The sequence below is a fragment of the Mizuhopecten yessoensis genome, unplaced genomic scaffold (genome assembly GCF_002113885.1).
Source record: "Mizuhopecten yessoensis strain PY_sf001 unplaced genomic scaffold, ASM211388v2 scaffold9109, whole genome shotgun sequence".
Taxonomy (NCBI): domain Eukaryota; kingdom Metazoa; phylum Mollusca; class Bivalvia; order Pectinida; family Pectinidae; genus Mizuhopecten; species Mizuhopecten yessoensis.
This window is the reverse complement of record NW_018407883.1, coordinates 178,426-202,316: the sequence shown is the minus strand read 5'-3', so window position 1 is coordinate 202,316 and position 23,891 is coordinate 178,426. Positions and strand designations below refer to the sequence as shown.

Sequence of the window (23,891 nt, the reverse complement as noted above, 5' to 3'; positions counted from 1 at the left end):
CCCCTTCCTCCACCCCTTCCTGGTGTCCTAATGTTATGTAAAACAGAGTATTTAAACAAAAACAATTAACAGCTGCCTTATATATAGTTTACATATATGTAAGGTAAGTGATGGAACGTCAACCCCAAGGATTCTGTAAAGGTAGGGTTTCGGATAGCTAGGCCAACCGTCATCAGTTTACATATATGTACAGTAAATGTGTGTGTTATGTACATATATGTACAGTAAATGTGTGTGTTATGCCTTAGCTGGGAAAGTTGTCTTTCAAGTTTAACATGTTGGTACCAAACATCTTTTAATCGGGAGGATTTGCTTTTCATATGATATATTCTCATCATGCCTAATAGTGTTTGATTTTTCAACGGTATATTTTGAGGGGTAAATTTGTGTGGTACAAAGTATAAATGTGCTATAGAGCCATATGTGTATGTTGATGTTAGCAATACCTGGAAATGGCAGAAAAATTCTTAAAGGATTATTAATTTGCAGATGTCTTTATTTCAGTCTTTTTAATTACATACTTATTTATATAGTATATAGGTGATATGTCAACAGATATCAAAGAGTCGGGTAGATTCTAGGTGCTAGCTGTAGATTCTAGGTGCTTGCTGTAGATTCTAGGTGCTAGCTGTAGATGCTGTAGATTCTAGGTGCTAGCTATATTGCTGTATATTCTAGGTGCTAGCTGTAGATTCTAGGTGCTAGCTGTAGATGCTGTAGATGCTGTAGATTCTAGGTGCTAGCTGGTGATGCTGTAGATTCTAGGTGCTAGCTGGTGATGCTGTAGATTCTAGGTGCTAGCGGTAGATGCTGTAGATGCTGTAGATTCTAGGTTCTAGCTGTAGATGCTGTAGATGCTGTAGATGCTAGGTGCTAGCTGTAGATGCTGTAGATGCTGTAGATGCTAGGTGCTAGCTGTAGATGCTGTAGATGCTGTGGGTTCTAGGTGCTAGCTGTAGATGCTGTATATTCTAGGTGCTAGCTGTAGCTTCTAGGTGCTAGCTGTAGATGCTGTAGATTCTAGGTGCTAGCTGAAGATGCTGTAGATTCTAGGTGCTAGCTGTAGATGATGTAGATGCTGTAGATTCTAGGTGCTAGCTGTAGATGCTGTAGATTCTAGGTGCTATAGCTGTAGATGCTGTAGATTCTAGGTGCTAGCTGTAGATTCTAGGTGCTAGCCGAGATCTTTTCATGCTCTCTTCATTACTGTTTCCTTTCTTCTATTAACCTACCTGTGTATTTTTTTTTAAATTGTTGGTTCATCACATAAAATGGTCAGTATTATCACAAACTGTTAATCTAAACAATCTATGTGTATTAAATCAGTATGTTGTATTACTTCTTTAATGTAATTACATTTCAAGGGAGATGGCTTTATATAAGATTTAAAATCTTGTTGCCAGATCCTATTAATATTCCTATTAACCTGTGTACTTATTATATATGATATATGAAATAAATATTGTTTAAACCAGATATGAAAACAATGATAAAGACATGTGTAGGGTACAGATGTAGTTTAACAGTTCCTGATAGGTACTAATAAAACATTCAACTTCCCCCTAATGATAAAGACATGTGTAGGGTACAGATGTAGTTTAACAGTTCCTTATAGGTACTAATAATACATTCAACTTCCCCCTAATGATAAAGACATGGGTAGGGTACAGATGTAGTTTAACAGTTCCTGATAGGTACTAATAATACATTCAACTTCCCCCTAATGATAAAGACATGGGTAGGGTACAGATGTAGTTTAACAGTTCCTGATAGGTACTAATAAAACATTCAACTTCCCCCTAATGATAAAGACATGGGTAGGGTACAGATGTAGTTTAACAGTTCCTGATAGGTACTAATAATACATTCAACTTCCCCCTAATGATAAAGACATGGGTAGGGTACAGATGTAGTTTAACAGTTCCTGATAGGTACTAATAAAACATTCAACTTCCCCCTAATGATAAAGACATGGGTAGGGTACAGATGTAGTTTAACAGTTCCTGATAGGTACTAATAATACATTCCACTTCCCCCTAACAGTGCTGTCCATTCCTCTAGTTTCCATTCAACCCAAAAATTTGCAGATGTTCGAACTGTCAGACTGTGAAGAGGCAGGCCAGCTTGGCATATGCAAGTATATTTTCTGACCCGATAGAAAATGCATACAATCTGTGCCCAGGTTTTATTTACTACTAATGGAGAGTGTCAGACCTGTTTCTGAAGGTGATGGGCTAATTACAGGACAATGAAAAAGCTTTTGATGGCATTTCAACCTAACTGCAATGTATATATATATAATATAAACTTTATTTATTTAACAACAATTATGAAACAAGTTATTTCAACTTATATTAATCACACTCGTTGGCCCGGATGTTAGCGCATGGGGGATCCTAGTGTGGGAGAAAACCGGAGTACCCAGAGAAAACCCACGTGGTCGGGCAGGTCGACCTCAACCTTCTTACGTCGGATCGGGGAATCGAACCCCGGCCGCCTTGGTGAAAGGCAAGTGCGCTATCCACTGCACCACACAACCACCCTTTGGTATAACTCATTCACCCCTAAAATAAATATTGTGGGGTTATTACTAAGCATGGGCTTATTGCCGGATACATATGGTAAACTAAGAATATTTAGAATTTGAGAACCCCTCAAGATATTACTCATTTAACTCATTCACCCCTGAAATTTCATAATGGACTATTCCAACCTTTGAATTGGAAGAGTTCAAATGTGTCTTTAGGGGTGACTGAGTTAAGGGTTAACAATACCATTCACAAAGTTAGAGGTCAGTTTAGGGTGAGCTTTCCGTATTCTGGTAATATATACAGTATGCCTCACATCTGCTTAACTCATTCACCCCTGAAGACACATTTGAACTGTTCCAATCTAAAGGTTGGAATAGTTCATTATGAAAATTCAGGGGTGAATGAGTTAAACAACAGGTCAGAAACCCTGTGATTGCCCCTGTGATTTTTTGGTAGACTAGTAATAGACTTGCTCAAGTCCTTGTAATATTTGAGTGGGACTAGTACTAGTCTTTATGATTAAGCTCTAGACAATTTGAGGGATTGTTTTGTGTAGGATTTATGGTTTACTAAAGGTGTGACGCCTTGATAAAATTATCCCAACGCTGTAATGTTTCCATCACATTTAATTGATTAAATTGGATTTTCATCAGAAGTTGGTTTATTAATTAGTTGCGTGGGTGATAAGTTTCACAGTAACTGTGTGTGTTGTACACTCCTAGGAGGTATAACAGCTAGACACACACTGTCAGTGATGGAATAGTTTCATGATGTCCTAGATTGGTCAAAACATTAATTATTTAATGGAGGCTTGCTGTAAAATGTGTCCTGTGCAGAAAATTAATTGTAATTATTTTGAGGGAAATATACAAATAACTAAAGTCTAATAGGTTTGATAGAATATTAACAGTGAGACTTGTGAGACACAAAATAATTGTCAGATTAAACTGTCTTATCGGACACACAATTGAACAAATATTGTTCAGATAAACCTGTATAATCAGACACTCAAATGGGACATAATTTATTGGTAATTATAAACAGGATGTGTCACAAAACATAGGCCTCATTTAAACAAATCAGTCTTCAAATCAACTTAAATGAGATACCTTGAGGTAAATTTTACAAGGAAATAAAAACTTTTTTATTCGTCTTGAAAGAAATTTATTCTTTTTTTGATGAATATTTATGAATTATCCTTTAAATTTCTTACAGTGCTCTAAGTAAGGAAAATGAGGTACAGTAAATTTACCTATAGTTACAGAATTTAGATCATACGATATTTTGAGTAATCACATATTTTGTCTTTCAATCATATCTCAGCCCTTAATAAAAACAACCTGTAAATTTGAATTTTAGAATTAAGATCCCAAACATTATTAGCTTACTTTCATCGTACGTAATGTTCAAGTAAAAAGGGGTATTTGTTCAATTTCATGAAATTTTGTAAGTAAAATCATATTCAATAGTGAATAGATTTTTATATTAGATTTTTTTATGTCTTTGATTTCTTGTGTTGTCTCTTATTTCGAAAACATTTCTCAATTGTTTAAATCATACATATTCCATCTCCATGCTAACACCAAAATAGCTACATAATGTTACAGTTAGCCAAGCTAAATCTCTCTGATGATGCCAGCTGTTAAGTACACTCCCTTGTCCTGTTTTAAAGCATACGGTGCTTTATAATAAGGCGACATACAGTACATTTTATTATAACACACCTATACGTCCTTGATGTAGGAATATCTAATTTACAGTCACACCCTGAAAACAAATATTTTTTTTTTTCCTATACAATCATGAAAAATGTTTTTATCCTCGACTAGAGTGTTAGTAGGAGTAAAGATCGTAAAATACAGCCGAGAGCTATAAAAGGTTGTATCTCGCACATCTCCACGGAAAGTCACCAGTACAAACAGCCTATGGCAAAGTAATAATTTGGCAGTGTGAAATCTTGAATTGATTCTCTCCTATAGTTTATATGGATATGTGACCTTTTGTCAGATTTCTGCTGTACAAGGCCATTCTTCCCTGATGTGTGACCCTTAATGTCAGATTTCTGCTGTACAAGGCCATTCTTCCCTGATGTGTGACCCTTAATGTCAGATTTCTGCTGTACAAGGCCATTCTTCCCTGATGTGTGACCCTTAATGTCAGATTTCTGCTTTACGTGGCCATTCTTCCCTGATGTGTGATCCTTAATGTCAGATTTCTGCTGTGCAAGGCCATTCTTCCCTGATGTGTGACATTTTGTAAGATTTCTCCTGTACAAGGTCATTCTTACCTAATGTGTGACCCTTTGTCAGATTTCTCCTGTACAAGGCCATTCTTCCCTTATGAATTCTTTTCATAACACAATACGAATTCAGCGAATATCTGTATTATATAAAAATCTGTACAGAATAATCATCAAAATGATTAAATATGCGGTGTCCTATATAGAGGGAACCCTTATAAAGTGACCATCTGTATAAGGTGATTACCTTCATATAATGACCCGTATAAAGTGACCTCAGTATTAAAGTGACCATGTCTAAAGTGACCACATTTATATCTGACCTGTTTGAATTGACCATCTGTTTAAAGTGACCCGTCTTTTAATTAACTATATATAAGTAACCACCTTTATAAAGTGACCATCTGTATAGGCTGAAGACCTTTATATAATGACCTGTATAAAGTGCCACCTCCAGTAATTAAGTAACCATTTGTATAGTTACCACCTTTATATAGTTCACCTGTTTATTACCTTGACCTCTGTATACAATTTCCTGTCTGAATGATCTGAGAAAGTGACAACCTCTCTAAAGTGATCATATGTATAAAATAGAATAGTTAACCTGTATAAAGTGACCACCTAACTAGAATGACTTTCATTGTAAATCAACCAGCTGTATTAATTGACAAGCTGTAAGTTCACAACCTGTCCTATCACACCACTACCAGCCTCACCAGACATATTGTTGTGTGTGACCTCGTTAGCTATATAACACAGGGCACCTGTAATTGTGAGTAACCATTCTCCAGCCCTGTGTGATGGTCACGGCTGAGACTGGTTGGAATGTACATTTAAGAATTCACCCCTACATATTAAAACTGGATTTGCCCAGTCTTTGATTTGGTAGGTTCAAATGTAACATTAAGGGGTGAATGGGTTACAGGATTCCACTCAGTGATGTGATAATGGGAAGTGGCTGTTTATTGGAAGAAACTCAGTTTGTGATAAAGGTTTTATGAAAGGGTGCATGTATTTTTGTGACGAATCTGCTTAATCAATTTAGGTAACATATGGAAATAATTTCCACAAGCTTTGTTTGTTAGTTTTTCTAGACATAAAAGATACAGATTGTGTATTTATGCATAGAATATCAATGCTTTTATTGATTTCGTGTTTTTAAATATATTGAAAATATGCCACATGAAAAATGTGAATGAACGAGTCAATGACCTGATCAGAACCTCAACATCTGGTCCCTGATAGTATTTAAATTGTTTATATGACTGAAAATTCAAAATTGGCAATTTGCTGAAATTTTTTCCAAATATTTTAATGTTGCTTGTTTTATTATCTATCAGTTGATCTTTTTAAATCACCCACAGATGTTTACCATTAGAAATTATAACAGTGTATGTATATTGTCAATACAGCTATATTATGTATGAAATATTAACCCAAACATGCCGTTAATTAAGCCCATCCTGTTCCATTGTTGTGTTACTTTATAGAGTTTGAGTTAACAACGGGTATTGATACTTACTGACAACAGTGGTAATTGGTAGACTTACTGTATCAATTGATTTCCTACACAATTCTCTCTATCATTAAAAAACCAGACAAAAAGATAAAGCCACTACATCTATTGAGTTTATATACCTATTATAGCTGTCACTGAGTGACCAGACATCTGAGCCATGTATAATATTATTGTTAGGGATGGATGGTTGGATACATATCATTATTATTAGGGCCATATATGGGGTTGACATTCCTGTATAGAGGGGTTTTCATGTTATATTTACCCTAGATTACTAGTTGTAGGATCTCAAGGTGGTGGGATGGTTATTCTTGTTAAAAACGTGTTTGTAAATTATGTATCTGTAATTGAATCAATATATGATTCAATCATATGGTTAAAGGTATCGAAAACCCTTATTGATAACCAAAATGATTTATATATAGCATGTGTTTACATGCCACCTTCTAGTTCTGTATATTATAACATGTACAACTGTGACCTTTTCTTTGAACTTGAAAATGGTATTGTAAATTATAGTTCCCTCGGGGACATTATGATGGTTGGAGATTTTAATAGTCGTACAGGTATCCTACCTGATTATATCCAGAATGATGTAATTCATTCCAGTATTAAAAATTGCCTCTCCAATATAATAAATTATGAACCTGATGACGGTTTAAAAATCAGGCATAACCCAGATGTAGTAATTAACACTTTTGGTAATCGCCTGATACAGCTATGTAAATCATGTAATATGTGTATATGTAACGGAAGAGACCAACAAGGATATTCTAATGATTTTACATACTATGGACACAACGGCATGAGTACTATAGATTACTGTATAATTACAGATTCATTATTTAATATTCTGGAACAATTTATAATTTCAAATTTTAATGTATTTTCTGACCATGCTCCTTTGCATATTCAATTAAAATGTCAGATTTATCACACTGTTACACATGAGGTTACTGAAAGTGGTGAGCGTAAACCATTATACAAATGGAATGATGATTTTAAGGATTGTTTTTTAAATCTGTTGTCTGACAATCAGGAGAACCTATGTGTTGCTGTAACCATCCCTGATGCTGTTAGTCAGTCTGATATTAACACTAGTGTGAGTAGTTTTACTGAAATACTGATGAAATCTATGGAACCTTTCCTTGTAAAATTAACTAAATATTGTGATGCCAATCAAGATAACCATAATTATACATGCCGAGATGGGTTAATCAATTTTAATACTGATAAACCATGGTTTGATATGGAATTGAAAACTTTGTACAACTTGTACAAATCAGCTCTGTATAACTTCAATAAGGAAAAAAATGTATTTAATCATGCTCTGCTTGTGGAGAAGAAAAGGAACTATAAATTAAAAGAATCTATGAAAAAAAGAATGTACTTAAAGTGTGAAGGCGACATGCTTGAATACATGAGATTTAACAATCCTAAGGAATTTTACAGAAATTTCACTGCAACCAAGTCCAAGAAACCAGATATTGAATTGAAAGTTTTATTTGAGCACTTCAAAAATTTGGCCAGGAACGATAACTCTGATCAAGAACCTGATCAATCTCACAATCATTCAGATGAAGTACCACTATATGAAGAATTGGACCAAGTAATTACTATTGATGAAATTTGCAAAGCAATCAGTAATTTAAAGAAGGGAAAATCCCATGGTATAGATTGCATCTTAAATGAAAGTTTATTGGTAGGGAGGGATATTTTATTACCTATTTTGTGTAAACTTTTTAACAATATATTGGACTCTGGTCTCTATCCTGCTGATTGGGCAGTTGCTGTAATTACACCGGTACATAAAAAGGGTGACCTAACTGACCCTAACAATTTTAGAGGTATAAGTATAGTAAGTTGTTTAGGAAAATTATTCACTTCTGTTTTAAACAATAGACTTTTAAAATGGTCAGAAACATATGATGTAATAACTGATGCTCAATTTGGGTTTAGACCTGGTCTTAGTACAGTAGATGCTATATTTTGTTTACATTCTATTATATCCAAATCATTTATTAATAAGAAAAGATTGTATTGTTGCTTTGTCGATTTTCGTAAAGCATTTGATATGGTAAATAGAATAAATTTATGGAATAAGCTATCAAAACTTGGTATAAGAGGAAAGCTATTACAAGTTGTAAGGTCTATGTACTCTCATGTTAAATCTTGTGTTAAATTAGATGGAAAGTTGTCAGATTTTTTTCTTAACAGGGTTGGATTATTACAGGGTGAAATTCTGTCACCGATATTTTTTTCTATGTATATAAATGATTTTGAATCATATTTTATACAAAATTGCAAGGGTAGTTATGAGTTTGAGGAACTCAGTTTATATCTGATGCTATATGCTGATGATCTGGTATTATTCTCCGAGACTGTAGAAGGTCTCCAAGATATGCTTGATAATTTAGAAAAATATTGTACTGAATGGAATTTAACTGTAAATGCTGAAAAGACAAAAATTGTAGTTTTTAGAAAAGGTGGAAGATTGCATAATGAGGAAAAATGGTATTACAAAGGAAGTAAGGTTGAATGTGTGGATCAATTTCCTTACCTAGGTGTTATTTTAAATTACAACAATAAATTCACATCTATACAAAAACAATTAGCTAGCCAAGGACGAAAAGCTATGTTTGCATTATTTGCAAAGTGTTCATCATTAAACTTAAATGTAAAAACTATGCTCCATCTTTTCGATACATATGTAAGCAGTATCCTTTTCTATGCAAGTGAAATTTGGTGTATGCACAAAGCTCCAGAGATAGAACATGTACATTTACATTTTTGTAAGAAACTACTAAAAGTGAAGAAATCGGCCAATAACAACATGGTATATCTTGAATTGGGACGGTTACCTCTAGTTTGTATGAGAAAAATTAGAATGATAAAATATTGGTTTAAATTATTAAAATCTGAAAATTGTATTATATCAACTTCCTATAGGTTTTTATTACAATGTTGTAGTAGAAATGATTTCAACTGGGCTATAGCAGTAAGAGATGAATTAAACAATCTAGGTCTTAGTGATGTTTGGTTAAATCCATGCATCTCTCAGCAAAATCTGTTATTACCATTGATAAAACAAAGAATTTTTGATCAAGGCATACAATCCCTAAGGGCCACAGTGGAAAACTCTCCAAAATGTTTATTGTATAAACATATAATAGATTTTGGAGAAACATTACAATTTTACCTCACAAAATATATACCAAAGAAATATCGCATTTGTTTAACTCGAATACGTACATCTACCCATTCTTTAGCTATAGAAGTTGGAAGGTATAATAATATACCTAGAGAACGTAGATATTGTAAACAGTGTAACTCCCCCTCTGAATTAGATCTCGTTTTATCTAAAGCTATTATTGGAAAAAACCATATGTGTTTAAAGTCATCCAGTTATTGAGTGTCCATAATATTAAAGAATTGTGTATACTAGGAAAATTCATATATGAGGCAAACAAATTAAGGGTATTATAATGGAATATGATTGTTTTCATCCTCTGTACATTGTCCATGATTTGTTTAAAAAAAATGTTTTGTATACTGATGGGCCAATGGCCCAAAGTTTGAATAAAACTTGATCCAGTGTATTGTTGTTACAGGGCGATAGATGGGTGTGACATTCCTGTATAGATCCAGTGTATTGTTGTTACAGGGTGGTAGATGGGGGTGACATTCCTGTATAGATCAAGTATATCATTGTCACAGGGTGATAGATGGGGGTGACATTTATGTAAAGATACAGTATATTGTTGTTACAGGGTGATAGATGGAGGTGACATTCCTGTATATATCCAGTGTATCATTGTTACCGGGTGATAGATGGGGGTGACATTCCTGAACAGATCCAGTGTATTGTTGTTACAGGGCGATAGATGGGAGTGACATTCCTGTATAGATTCAGTATATTGTTGTTACAGGGTGATAGATGGGGGTGACATTCCTGTATAGATCCAGTGTATCCTTGTTACCGGGTGATAGATGGGGGTGACATTCCTGTACAGATCCAGTGTATTGTTGTTACAGGGCGATAGATGGGAGTGACATTCCTGTATAGATCCAGTGTATTGTTGTTACAGGGTGATAGATGGGGGTGACATTCCTGTATAGATCAAGTATATCATTGTCACAGGGTGANTGTACATAGGTTTAGTGTAGTACTTTGTATTACTATAAGTGTACATAGGTTTAGTGTAGTACTTTGAATTACTATAATTGTACATGGGTTTAGTGTAGTACTTTGTATTACTATAAGTGTACATAGGTTTAGTGTAGTACTTTGTATTACTTTAATTGTACATAGGTTTAGTGTAGTACTTTGTATTACTATAAGGGTACATAGGTTTAGTGTAGTACTTTGTATTACTATAAGTGTACATAGATTTAGTGTAGTACTTTGTAGTACTATAAGTGTACATAGGTTTAAAGGGGAGTACTTTGTATTACTTTAATTGTACATAGGTTTAGAGTAGTATTTTGTATTACTATAAGTGTACATAGGTTTAGTGTAGTACTTTGTAGTACTATAAGTGTACATAGGTTTAGTGTAGTGCAATATTCAGCAGTTATTGGACATTTTGTTAAAAAAAAAAATGGATGCTTGAGTGTTTTTTTAAACAATTTAATGATCTAGATGTGTTAATTGAACATTTTGATGATTTGAGGGTTTATTGAACATTTTGATGATTTAAGGGTTTATTGAACATTTTGATGATTTAAGGGTTTATTGAACATTTTGATGACATAAGGGTTTATTAAACATTTTGATGATCAAAGTGTTTTTGAACATCTGATGATCGGAGTGTTATCATATGAACATTTATATGATCTGGGAGTACATCGTGTTCTGATGTGATTATAGACTGCACAGTTTACTGAACATTTTAATGTTCTGGATGTTTCCTGTACTCTGTAGTGACTATAGATAGCTGTACAATGGATTACTCAGTGATAAAAGCTTATGTACATGCGTTGCCATAGAATGACATTCCCCATACATAAGAGATGTATACCATACCCTGCAGTGATTATGGATCACTCCATACAAATGATTCAGGTGTGTGCAGTGCCTTGTAGTGATTGTGTATTGAATAATTGTGTTACTCTGTACACGTGTGATCTGTGGGTATTCAGTACCATGGAGTGATGGTATATTGTAAACACATCACATGTGTTCCCTGTTCCTTGTATAATGAGAATCGTACTCAGACACACACACCCTCCTACACACATCTATACGCTAATCACATGTGTTCAATAACGGGATCAACCATGGAAGATGTTAAGTTTGACGGATGGGGTTTTAAATTTGTGTCTATCAGTACAAGGGTATTATCAATATCCTGTGTTACATCACCCTCAGGTTAGCCGTGTCACTTTGACATTCTTGTGTGGAGGTGTTCACAAAGAAAATGTTGATACCTTTTCTAAGGTAAGTCTTGATTTGGATCCTTAGGCTGTATTTTTGTATTTTTCCACTCAAACGGTTTGACTCAAACTTGTATGCCAGCTAATATGTAGCGGCAGTGTAGAAAATCTGTTTATAATTACCGTAAATACACCAGAAAATACATACTGCTGGACGTGAGAATTTATCTGATATATTCATAATTTACAACTGGGGATGGGTTAATTTGGGGGGGGTTTGGAGTCAAAAAATGCCTCCAATCTGTATGCATGTATCCTATCAAAGAAATCATTTGAGATTTTTTAACTATTCGTGTTATTCGGTGACTTGTTGACCTATATACTTATAACTTGATATTAGTACAATCATGCATTAATGCTGTGTGGTGAGAGTAAACGTTGATGCAATCAATTCGAAAAAGTACAGACGAATGTGTGTAATTGTGTCTGGCCCTTCGTGAGGAGAAACATGTCCTGTTTTTAGCCCAATTTTTGATGTTCTTCCTCTTGTCACCATTTGTTCGGACAATAAATCACTACCACAATGTTTTACTGATGGCAGAGAAACTTAATGGACATTTACATACACTTGTTGGCATGACTTTCTGCACTAAATTAACCCATTCACCCCTGAAGACACATTTGAACTCTTCCAATTCAAAGGTTGGAATAGTTCATTATGAAATTTCAGGGGTGAATGAGTTAAGGGCACATCACCCACTACATACAGTTATGTATGGTTTCCCCACAGAATTAGAAGCTTGGTATACAATGTACTTATTATATTCCTGTCTCTTCATCATTGTCAGTTGAAGGTTTGAATCATTTATAGGGTTTTAGATAACCGTTTTGTTCAAGGAAATTTCTGAGAAAAAATGTTAAACAAAACATTGGTTTTATACCGTTGACATTTATTGAACACATTGATACACACAGTCGACAACTGTTCAAAGTACCCCAAACATTTAACAAACATTCATATGTTCAGGGGGAAATTAGAGTTTGACCTTTGACCTTTTGTAGTCCCATTTGACAAACGGCACCATAGATGTTGATGGTTTAGAATAAATGTCTCTAACATTAAGCATATATGTATGATTAACTCATTCACCCCTACGTATCTAAACTGGACTTGCCCAGTCTTTGATTTGGTAAGGTTCAAATGTGACTTTAGGGGTGAATGGATTAAAATCTTACGTGTTTAGGACTCAGAAGGTTTGTTGAAGAACATTTCTGTATCACAAAGCAGTAAGTGAATGTGTGTAATGATGGGTGTTATTGAGGTATAGTTGTAGTGATCACCGTGTACTCACTGTCACACAGTACATACAGAACTATATATATAACACATCGCAGGGGTTTCAGCCCTCGCTTACAGTGGGAACACTAAAACAGTCATGGTAGATGTAGTCTGTGTTGTCTACTACAATAATTATGTTATTAACTCATTCATCCCTACAAATTAAAAGTGGACTTGCCCAGTATTTGATTTGGTATAAGGTTTAAATGTGACTTTAGGGAGGGGTAAATGGGTAAAGGTTATCTGTGAACCAAATAGATTAACTTTGGTAAAATGTTCTTTGACAACAAAAGGATAAGTGGTATAACATCTGTCAATATTAGAATAACTACGGTATACCTTATACTTTTCATTACCAGAATAATTACATTATACTTTGCTTGTCAATACTAGAACCACTCCATTATGTGTTGCCTGATAATATAAGGATAACTACGATATATGTTGTTTCATCTTGATTCGCAATAATAACTTCAGATTGTATGTTATTTGTCAACAATAACTATTGTTGCTGTTAAGTTTACTAGAATAACTACAGTATATGGTGCTTGTCAATACTAGAATAATTATGATTGTATAGGTTACTTGTCGTCAGTACTTAAAAATATCAACGGTATTTGATGCTCGTCAATACTAGAATGATTACGAGGGTAAAGATTACTTGTCGTCAATACTAGAATGCTTACGAGGGTAAAGATTACTTGTCGTCAATACTAGAATGCTTACGAGGGTAAAGATTACTTGTCGTCAATACTAGAATGATTACGAGGGTAAAGATTACTTGTCGTCAGTACTAGAATGATTACGAGGGTAAAGATTACTTGTCGTCAGTACTAGAATCATTACGAGGGTAAAGATTACTTGTCGTCAGTACTAGAATCATTACGAGGGTAAAGATTACTTGTCATCAATACTAGAATGCTTACGAGGGTAAAGGTTACTTGTCGTCAATACTAGAATGCTTACGAGGGTAAAGATTACTTGTCGTCAATACTAGAATGATTACGAGGGTAAAGATTACTTGTCGTCAGTACTAGAATGATTACGAGGGTAAAGATTACTTGTCGTCAGTACTAGAATCATTACGAGGGTAAAGATTACTTGTCGTCAGTACTAGAATCATTACGAGGGTAAAGATTACTTGTCGTCAGTACTAGAATGATTACGAGGGGAAAGATTACTTGTTGTCAGTACTAGAATCATTACGAGGGTAAAGATTACTTGTCGTCAGTACTAGAATCATTACGAGGGTAAAGATTACTTGTCATCAATACTAGAATGCTTACGAGGGTAAAGGTTACTTGTCGTCAATACTAGAATGCTTACGAGGGTAAAGATTACTTGTCGTCAATACTAGAATGATTACGAGGGTAAAGATTACTTGTCGTCAATACTAGAATGATTACGAGGGTAAAGATTACTTGTCGTCAGTACTAGAATGATTACGGTATGTTTGTTGCTGTCAGCCTCCCTAAGACTACATTATGATAGCTGAGTTCCTGGACCAGCTGGTACATATCTTACATTGTTCCACCATGTACACAAGCCCAAGATGTCTGTGTGACACAAATACTCATTTCCATGTCACTGTAGATGTAAGAGACACACTTTAAACACTCATGCAAATGATAGGCATGCCTTCTCTATGATTGCTACAAGATGTTGTAGGAGGCTGGTCCTACAAATTCGGATTAAGTTGTGTCAATCATTAAAACATGCCTTGATACGAAATACACATACATCACTGGTACGTAGACAATGCACATAGCTTACCTTTGATAAAGGCTTAAATGACCCCATTTACACCCTACATGTACATTGTATGTAACCCTAATGATGTAAGACATTAGTTTGTTATGGCATGGTTCATTATTAGGAGTTCCATGATAAAATTCCTTATCAGGAGACATAAAGAACAATAAACATGTAAGTGGTGAATGTACTTTTACTGTATGTCATTAGGAAAGAGGATATTTAGGTGATAACTGATCATGATTGTTTGTTATACTGAAGAGTTCCGAGTTGTCAATATGATTGGAAATTGAAAAAGGATGTAGGGGGATGGTTTAAATGTAAAATAGAAAATTAATCCTATCCTTTGTTGTAAGCTTCATATAATAAACAAAAGAAACTTTTGCACCATGCCCCTGTGTTGTTGGTTCTGTACTGTAGGTTTTGAACTAGGCCCCTGTGCCGTAGTTTGTACCATGTCCCTGTGCTGTGGGTTTTGAACTAGGCCCCTGTGCCATAGTTTTGTACCATGCCCCTGGGGTGCTGGAAGTGATTTTACCCTGATGTTAAGACATACACTCATTGATGATGACACACACGTATCCTGACAGACACACGTCCTGTGACAGGATATAAGGAAGGTCAGTCGCCATGGCCCTGAGGTCATTGCGGTCTTCCTTAGCATTTTGATCGAACTCATGCAGGGTCTAAGGTCCCCTGTCACTTTTCTATAAGACAGAAAATATACATGTATCGAGGGTAAAACCAAGGGAAACGCGTCCTTAAAAGTGTATAAAATTCATAATATCCTGTTCCTAAATTTGACCTTCAGGTTCAGGAAAAACCCAGGTCGACAAGATTGAAGTGCATTTGTTAATACATGTATATAACTATCAATACAAATTAGAATATCACGATTCTGTTTCTTGTAGATGCAATTTCTTTGTTGAAATACAAAATGTAAAAGATTTAATTTCTCACCATGTAGAATGATCTCAGTAATGACACTGTACATGTGGTAATGGTTGTGTTGGTCTTTTGCAGAAATTCAGGAAAAATCTGCAGATTATCAGACAATAATTAAAAATACAGACAATAATAACTAATAGTTGTTAGTGATTGAAATTACAATTTTGCCGTCAAAATGAAAATTTGAGGCATTTTGTTGTTCTTGATATATGAAGTATTACAGGCATCTGCATATGAAATCTTTGTATTCAAGGTAATATATACAAATACTGTATGCTATCTTACACACTTTACCCATTATCTGTGTAAGAGTTAAGTCCCTTAATTTTGTTTAAGATGAATTAAATATTTTCTGATTACCTGATCTGATATCGAAAGCATTCAGCCTTAATTGTTACCTTTCATATTTAATGTGTTTTTAATCTTGAATATTAATTGATAATATGTACAAAACAAGTTTCTAGTGTTACTCAACTGGAAAGAAGATAAAGTCCTTGTTAGTTAACCTTAACTCTTATATGGAAATTATCTTAGTCAATGTAAGGTAAAAACAATGTTAAACTATTATAATTATACATGAATTAAAAATGGCAAAATAAAATTAAAAAGAAATTGAAGCTTGTTACTGTGAGTTGAAGGGATTTGATTTGTTTTAATCTGTGTGCTGGTGTAGGAGGGTATCGGATTGTCCTTCAGACCCCGGGGAGGTGTAAAGTTCGAATCATTATCATAAGGATTGATGATGCTGCCCCCACACCAGTATTTTTGGTACAAAGGTCCCTTGCAACTGCTACAAGAATACAGTCAAAGTTAATCTGTTGGCTGAACCATAAGGTCACACCCTATTCATAGAAATGTCTCCAAATTAGGGTATGACATTTGACACCCCTGTTAATGCTGGGTATAAATGGAGCAGATAGATTTCAAAATTTGGAAAAAAGTAGCTGATTGTTACGTCACCTTCAGTGTCATGTATGTATATATGATGGCCCTGCTGGGGCCTAAATATTCTGATTTCTTATGTCAGTTAAGGATTTCATTTTCATCGTTCAAATTACTATTTAGGACCAAAATAAATCGTTTAAAAAATAGATAAAAAAATAATAAAACAAAAATGTCTCATTGAATTCTTTTTCATTCCATAAATACTCTAACGAATTGTTCCATTTAATATACAAATTTATAAATTCTCAGTGTTTTGATTGACTGCGTCATTCGATTCCGAGAGTATCAGCCAGGACATATAAGTTTAGCTCAGTAGTAATGAACATTAATGGGAGATATTGTTTACTGCCAAAGAAAAAATTGCTGAGTAAGCGTTACAGTACTTTATTGATAGACAAAAATCCTTTCAGGATTCCCTACATGGTTGTGGTCAGAGAGTTATTGTATATTGATGATGGCGGCCGGGCGATCATTTTTTCCTGGATCAGATGAACCATTCTCGTTATTATGTTGTTGTATTGAGTTAAGAGTCTTTTATGATGTAATGGGAATACCGTGGTGAATCGTCCCCAGAGAATCTTAAATACATTTTGTCGAGGAATATTGATCCAAACGTTGTGACCCCTGGTTACATAGAATATAGTCTCTCCGTAGACCATTGATCCGGACTGTCAGGTGCGATCAATACAGTCTGTCTCAATATTACATAACTTAAGTGAAAATTGGATTTATTTTTCAATGTTAGTTCAGTTTCATGACACTTTGAGTAAGATGCTACAAGTATTTGGCAATAAAGTGAATTAATCGATTGGTCGTTTCAAAATAGGCCATGGGAGAGTATAGTCAGACACATGGGGGATGTTCTGCTTCCACTAGGCCCCCACCACTAGGTCGTGGGTTCGAGACCTACGTGGGGCAGTCGCATGGTACTGGCCGCAGGTTGTTGGTTTTTTCCACGGGAACTCCGGCTTTCCTCCACTACCAAAACCTGGCACGTCCTTTAAAGACCATAGCTGTTAATTAGGACGTAAAACACAAACAAACCAAAAACAAATGGGAAGTATGGTCAGAAACATGGCGGGGTCCTTGTAACTGCTGGCCTGTCAGTGTATTAGTGTATAGTTCGCACTCAAGTGTTGTATGAAATTCTTACAATTGATTTCAGGAAGGTTGGAGTGATGTGAATAAATACGGTAAACTATTAACACGGAGGTAAGATAATGGCAGGTGAAAGTATACACAGTGCATGCACGTGCAGCCTCACAATAAAACCAGAACATAAAGTATGCATCACTGTGATGTACAGGATAAAGTGCTACAGATGTAATGTTCTGCTAGGTTTTGTGACCTTCTCACCAAAGTCTTGTCGACCCATTCATGTAAGCGTCGCTTATACTTACCCAGAGAAGTGTTATTGTTCTACACATAGTGACTTTTTTAATGGTAAATAAAACTTGAAAAACATTTCCAGGAACCGATACTATTGTACTTCACCACTTCAGCACTTGTTTGGTCCATCCTTAATTAACCTTGACTAGAAATACAAAACCAACATCATTTGTTCGACAAATGACGCTATATCCCCCATTAAACAAATTACAACTGATTAGAAAATTTGTATAGAAGCTGGCCATGGTGACACAATAGGTCACATACAGTATGTAGTGAAACGTTTAAATAGAACGCCCATTATGTGTACAGAAAACATTGGTATAGAGTGACATTGATATCTATTATCTACGAGTGTAAAGTTTATAATGATTGCTAACCAAACCCGACTTCACTGATGTTTATTTAAAGTAATCAAGTAAACCTTCTTTTTTTTTTAATATTCTTTGAGTTAATGAAGCCCCCGCAAGTTTGGAGATGGAACAGATCTGTTTTGATGGTCAGAACATGAGCAATCCTGGCCATGCAGTCACGTTTGACAATTATAGTAATAAACGTACGCTAACTTAAGCTGTCCTGTGGGACATCTCTCTGATGTAATGGTAATTTTTCCATATTGTTAAACAAAGTTCATCCTTTAGATAGATATAAATAGACAGAATCATTACATGCATGGCCGATCAGGCTTTAGTTTGACGTGTCAATCAATGCACCAGAACTAAACTAACAATGCCGTTTATTGAAGCCATTCATCTCACGGGACACAGAAGTGCTGGAAATAAATAGCGTTCAATTACTTATACTGGGCATTAAAAAAAGGCCAGGTACAAATATAGCTTGGTCCACAATTGAATTTTGATGCGAGGACAGTTACAAATACTATAGTAAAATAAAGACCAAGTTAGTTTGCTTTTGTTCTGTGATGACGTAGGTTTTAGTGGAATAAAGATGAAGTGCTGTCGTTACTTTGCTGTTGTTTTCACGAAGACCTGTATAGGATATAAATGTCACTGACATTGAGATACAACTGTAGTTAATGGTTAATTAAATATTACAGGTATGTAGGTGTAATGTCTAAGTTATGTGTATATGTAGGAAGAATGGCTTATTCACATGTGAAAATTGTTGACGGCTTCATCAATATTTACTGACTAATGGGTAATTTCTATAATGAAATTAATTGTTGGCATAACATTACCTACTGATTATCATCCTCATGGCCTCGTCCCGATACAAATTAATTTCTCATCAAGTATAGCCTACATTATTACTATACTTATATGGGTATATACCAGGCCAGTACTCCCAGGGGAGGCCTTTTTATTGCTCCATGTTTAGTGGCCTAGTCGCTCAGATACACAGAGCTAAATATCGTTGGCAGAAAGAAATGATCGGTAAGTAATTAATACTTAGAAAACAGGGACGGGGGAAAGGGGGTTGTTGTCGTCAACATTGTTGTCAGAATATTTCAAGCAGTTACTTGAGTGTCTACATGTACACAGACAGATGCTTGTTATACAATGCAAGTATGAGAACCCAACTAATGTCGATGTAATGAGACATCGTACTTCAAACAAACAGCATCATCTGTTAATAACATGTGAAGACTATTTCTTCCTTTGGGTGGAACTGAAACCTGTCATTGATTCTAGACGGTGTCCTCTAGAATAGTAACAATCCGACTTCTATACCGATATAATAACAAAGCGACTTTTCGCTAATTGCTTCAGCCTGCCCACCTGTATTAATTACACGTACCTTGATGTTGTTACCATGGTAACCGATTAATTCCTCATGTAGAACCTTAATGGAGTGGAGATACAATGATTAGTGCATTACCTTGTTATGAAAGCTGCTTTAAGCTAAAGGTAATGGACAGAGAGGTGTTGATAATCTTCATCCAGGAATCAAAATGGTCATCGCATTATAAAAGACTGTTTCCTGCTAAAAAATATCACATGTGATCAGGAGTGGAAAGCAAATACGTTTTCATGTACTCCCACTCAGTAAAAATCCAAGTATGGATCAAAATCTAGTTTCAGGAACACAAGACTTACCAATGTGTGATGTCTCTTATCTCTGTTTTTGGAAAAAGAATCAGTTTTTGTCTATTTGTATTGGCTTTGCATATGTTTATTGTCTGACTTTTTACAAGTTTTTTTGCATTACATTTTGATGGCTACACATTTGACAAGCATCTCTGTAATGACATATATGTTCTGTTTGATACTGTTAAAGTAACACCAGGTTTAAAATTACATTGATTCCAGTTTTTGTTGCAAAGAAATTAGGTAATATTAATTTCTTACTTTTTACACAGTTTTCCATAGTACGTTAAATTTGGTGTTTTCCAGATCTGATCATTACCTGCGACAAGGTGCCAGATGGAACGTTACCGGACCCAGTGAACAGTCCTTCCAATGTCACTAAAGTCGAGTCCAAGTCAAACAGCTCCCTACTGGGTCTGTTACTGCCTCTGAGGAGTCGCAGTCGCAAACACACGAAAATGTAAGTTGTCTCTGACCTCAGTAGAATTAAAGAATGATAGTTGTCCTGTCGACTCTGAAATTACACATCTAATCTATATAAACTTCTAGATCTGTGTCCCTGAGTAATATGTCTTACACAATGCGAAGATGTTTCAAATTTAGGAAATTTTAAGTCATCATATGCATCATGGAACTTCATGTGAAGTTATTAATCTCCTACAATCTTGAAAATTAGAATTAATTTTCCATTCTTAAATTTGATAATTAATATATAAATAAACCATATTCTTCCTTACACCACTAACAGATATTAATGCAATATTATATTCTTTTTTCTATTTCTGAGAATAAAAGAAAACAATGTATGTTGTCCGCACAAAGTTACTGAAGACAGAAGGTGAAGATGTCTTTCAAACATTATTATTGAAATAAGATTTTTTTCCCGAAGTTGAGGAAAATGAAATAGTAATGCATCCCTTACATCCTCAAAAACAAAATCAACCAAAGACAATATTATGTAACATAATCATGAACCTTTAACCCCCTGTGACTTTAAGAATGAAAAAACGTCAGGTTACTTCATATCTATTAAAAATATCTTAATAATATAAGGTGAAATTTTCAAAATAACAATTAAATGTCGTATTTGACTTTAGAAAAACTTGGACAAATTCTGGAAATATCTTGAGTTGAAGTACGATCATACAGCTCCTTATATATAGGCTTATTTTTTGTTTACCACAATGAATTTCCAAACTATATTGTTGTGGATATAGAGGCAGTAATGCCTGCATCCACTAATATCCTATTAAATCCTATTAAATGATGAGGTGATTAATTAAGGCATGTTAAAGTTAAGATTTATTTTAATATTAAGTATTCGTGTGTGTCACTCATTGGTCAGCTGTTAATAATTACTGATGTTATAGAGTGGTCACCTTATGGTCAAAACTTCTGACCAATCACTTGTCATCCCATCACATTTGCTTTTGATATTGGGTATATCTTCCATCACATGAAAAATCATGTTGCCTATACTTTTCATACAATATATTTTGGAAGATGTACTTAATATTCGCGAGTGTTTTTGTTAAATCTGCTGAGAATGAATTCAGTTAAACCATTTAGTGTTTTACCACTGGCAATGAGCTTTTAGTTGCACAAATATTGACAATATCTACATTAATTGATCGCTACAATAATCTGAATATTAATATATAAATTGGTTTTAAACCTAACTGTTGATAAAAAAAATGTCACAGCATTGAATCATTGCTCAACACAGACCACAGCATTAGAGATTTTAAACATAGCATTATTTATTTGGCTCCATGTTGGCACTTTTCCACAAATTATAGAAAAAATGATAATTTGCAAATATATTTGAGTTATAAATATCATTTATGGTTATACATTAATTTTTTGAAAACTTCTCAGTATTAGTAATTGTGTTCTTGGTGTCAATTTGTAATTTATGTATTTTAATCAGTAGAAATTATATATTTGTGTCTATATAACGTCATATAATTGTCATATTGATTATACAATAAATTGTGTTTATTCCTGTCATATTCTTTTCCTTTGCTACATTTAATTCATATTTCATATACTTTATTTACAATATGTATTCTAGAACATTCAATAAGCTCTTCTTTATCCAGGTGAAAAACCCCTCAATAATAGAATTGAAATGTTCAGTCAAAGTAGCTTTGATAATCTTACTAGTCCTCTCAAATACCAGTAAACAATTGATTTTTTTGTGATTTTTTTTATCAAGTTCTTTGAAATTCTGTTAATAGAAAAGAAAAAAATCTTTATGAATACGTTAAAAAGGGTTTAAAAAAAGACTGTTATGAAAATCTATATTATTAACCCATGGCCATTCAACCCTTGAGTCACATTTGAACCTTACCAAATCAAACACTGGGCAAGTCCAGTTTAAATATGAAGGGGTGAATGAGTTAAAGTATTCTGTTATATTCTTACTAATTCATGCAAGACGAACCTTCACAACGGTCTACAAGATTTAAGAAAATAATGATTGTGATGGGCAATATACTTGTCTATAGCTTAACTTGGTCCGTCTAAAGTCTGAGCTTTCTTCTTTTTTCTTTTTAAAGTGAAAGCTCATATTTTCGTTGTAGGAAATTGGAATTGAAACCAAAAGGCATAAGGTCTTACACATACCGTAATTTCGTTAAAAATGTTACAAAGTTATTGCAATATGGTTACATTTTTTCAAAAAATGTTCAACTGATACAGTTTGTTTGATATTATTTGATTTTTTTCTGGCATATGAAGCCATTCAACTTTATTTTTAATTATATATTAAATATAAAATATACTCAACCTATTATTTGCCTTCTGGTTTATAAATACAATATTTTGTGAGTGGAAATTTTTGCATTTCTGCTCCATTAATGGTAGCGTAAATTAAAAAAAAATCCTGATAAAATTTCAAGGTGATGAAAAAAATTCTTCATATATTTTCATATATGAATGTTTATTTTCCATCAAATTAAACTTTTGAAAAATGTCCACGTCACAAAAAAATCCCATTTTCTAAGGACTATGCTAAGTCATTTCTATTTTTAAACTCAGGCATGTCACAAACATGCAAAACTTAAAAGTAGAAAGAGAAAAAAAAGAGAAAAAAAATTAATGTCAATCATTTATTTCTAGTCAGACAAAAATTGTAATGTCGTCTCAAGGGAGGCGATCAAGCTTTCCCTACAGGTAACTATGGTAACGCTTTCAGTTTGATTTAGTCGCATAACCCTAGGCCAGATATCTGCTTCATTGTTTCTATAGCCACTGTTTCCCATTTGAAAAAGCATGAACATCAGGTGTGCTACGCTCACAAGACACTGTCTCCCTACTTCACCATTGTACGCTTGACCATGATATGGATTTTTTTCCATAACCAAATGCAAGGCAACCTCGATTTGTTATTCAGTCACCACCTGTCATATGTACAAAAACAAAAAATATATTGACAATCTTGAGGCATTATTTAGCTGAACGTCTGCTTTAGTAGAAGTAATATGATATATTTTAAATCTTGATAAAATAGCTTATGTTGTTTATGGTTAAAAATAACCACTAGATCAATTTGAATCCATTTCTGTGACCTACATAGCTGTATCGGTGACAGATAATGATAATCGTTCAGCCTGATTTCATTATTTGCCAGCTCTAATACTTACCAATGTGTAAGTATCATATGTCATCACCCATTCAGACTGGATCTGCCTTGGTCGGTTGAGTCAATTTTTAAGAAATCTGTTCTTGAAAAAACCACCAGAATTACCCTATGTTTGGCCCCTTCTCCCCTCCGACAATCACCTTAAAGTACCCAAAACCT

General features: G+C 34.3%; 1 protein-coding gene across 10 annotated transcripts in view; it reads left to right on the top strand.

Annotated features, from left to right (window-relative positions):
- Nucleotides 1-23,891, top strand: part of LOC110457371 (transmembrane and coiled-coil domains protein 1-like) — a 100,264-nt gene that overhangs the window by 44,913 nt on the left and 31,460 nt on the right. For 9 of the 10 annotated variants that reach the window (XM_021508613.1, XM_021508604.1, XM_021508606.1 and 6 more), the window contains 2 exons: nucleotides 20,393-20,546; nucleotides 23,210-23,263. In XM_021508613.1, coding sequence (XP_021364288.1) covers nucleotides 23,226-23,263 — 38 coding nt within the window. In that variant the 5' untranslated portion in view covers nucleotides 20,393-20,546; nucleotides 23,210-23,225. The remainder of the gene's footprint in view (nucleotides 1-20,392; nucleotides 20,547-23,209; nucleotides 23,264-23,891) is intronic. The other variant, XM_021508610.1, reaches the window with a different exon arrangement.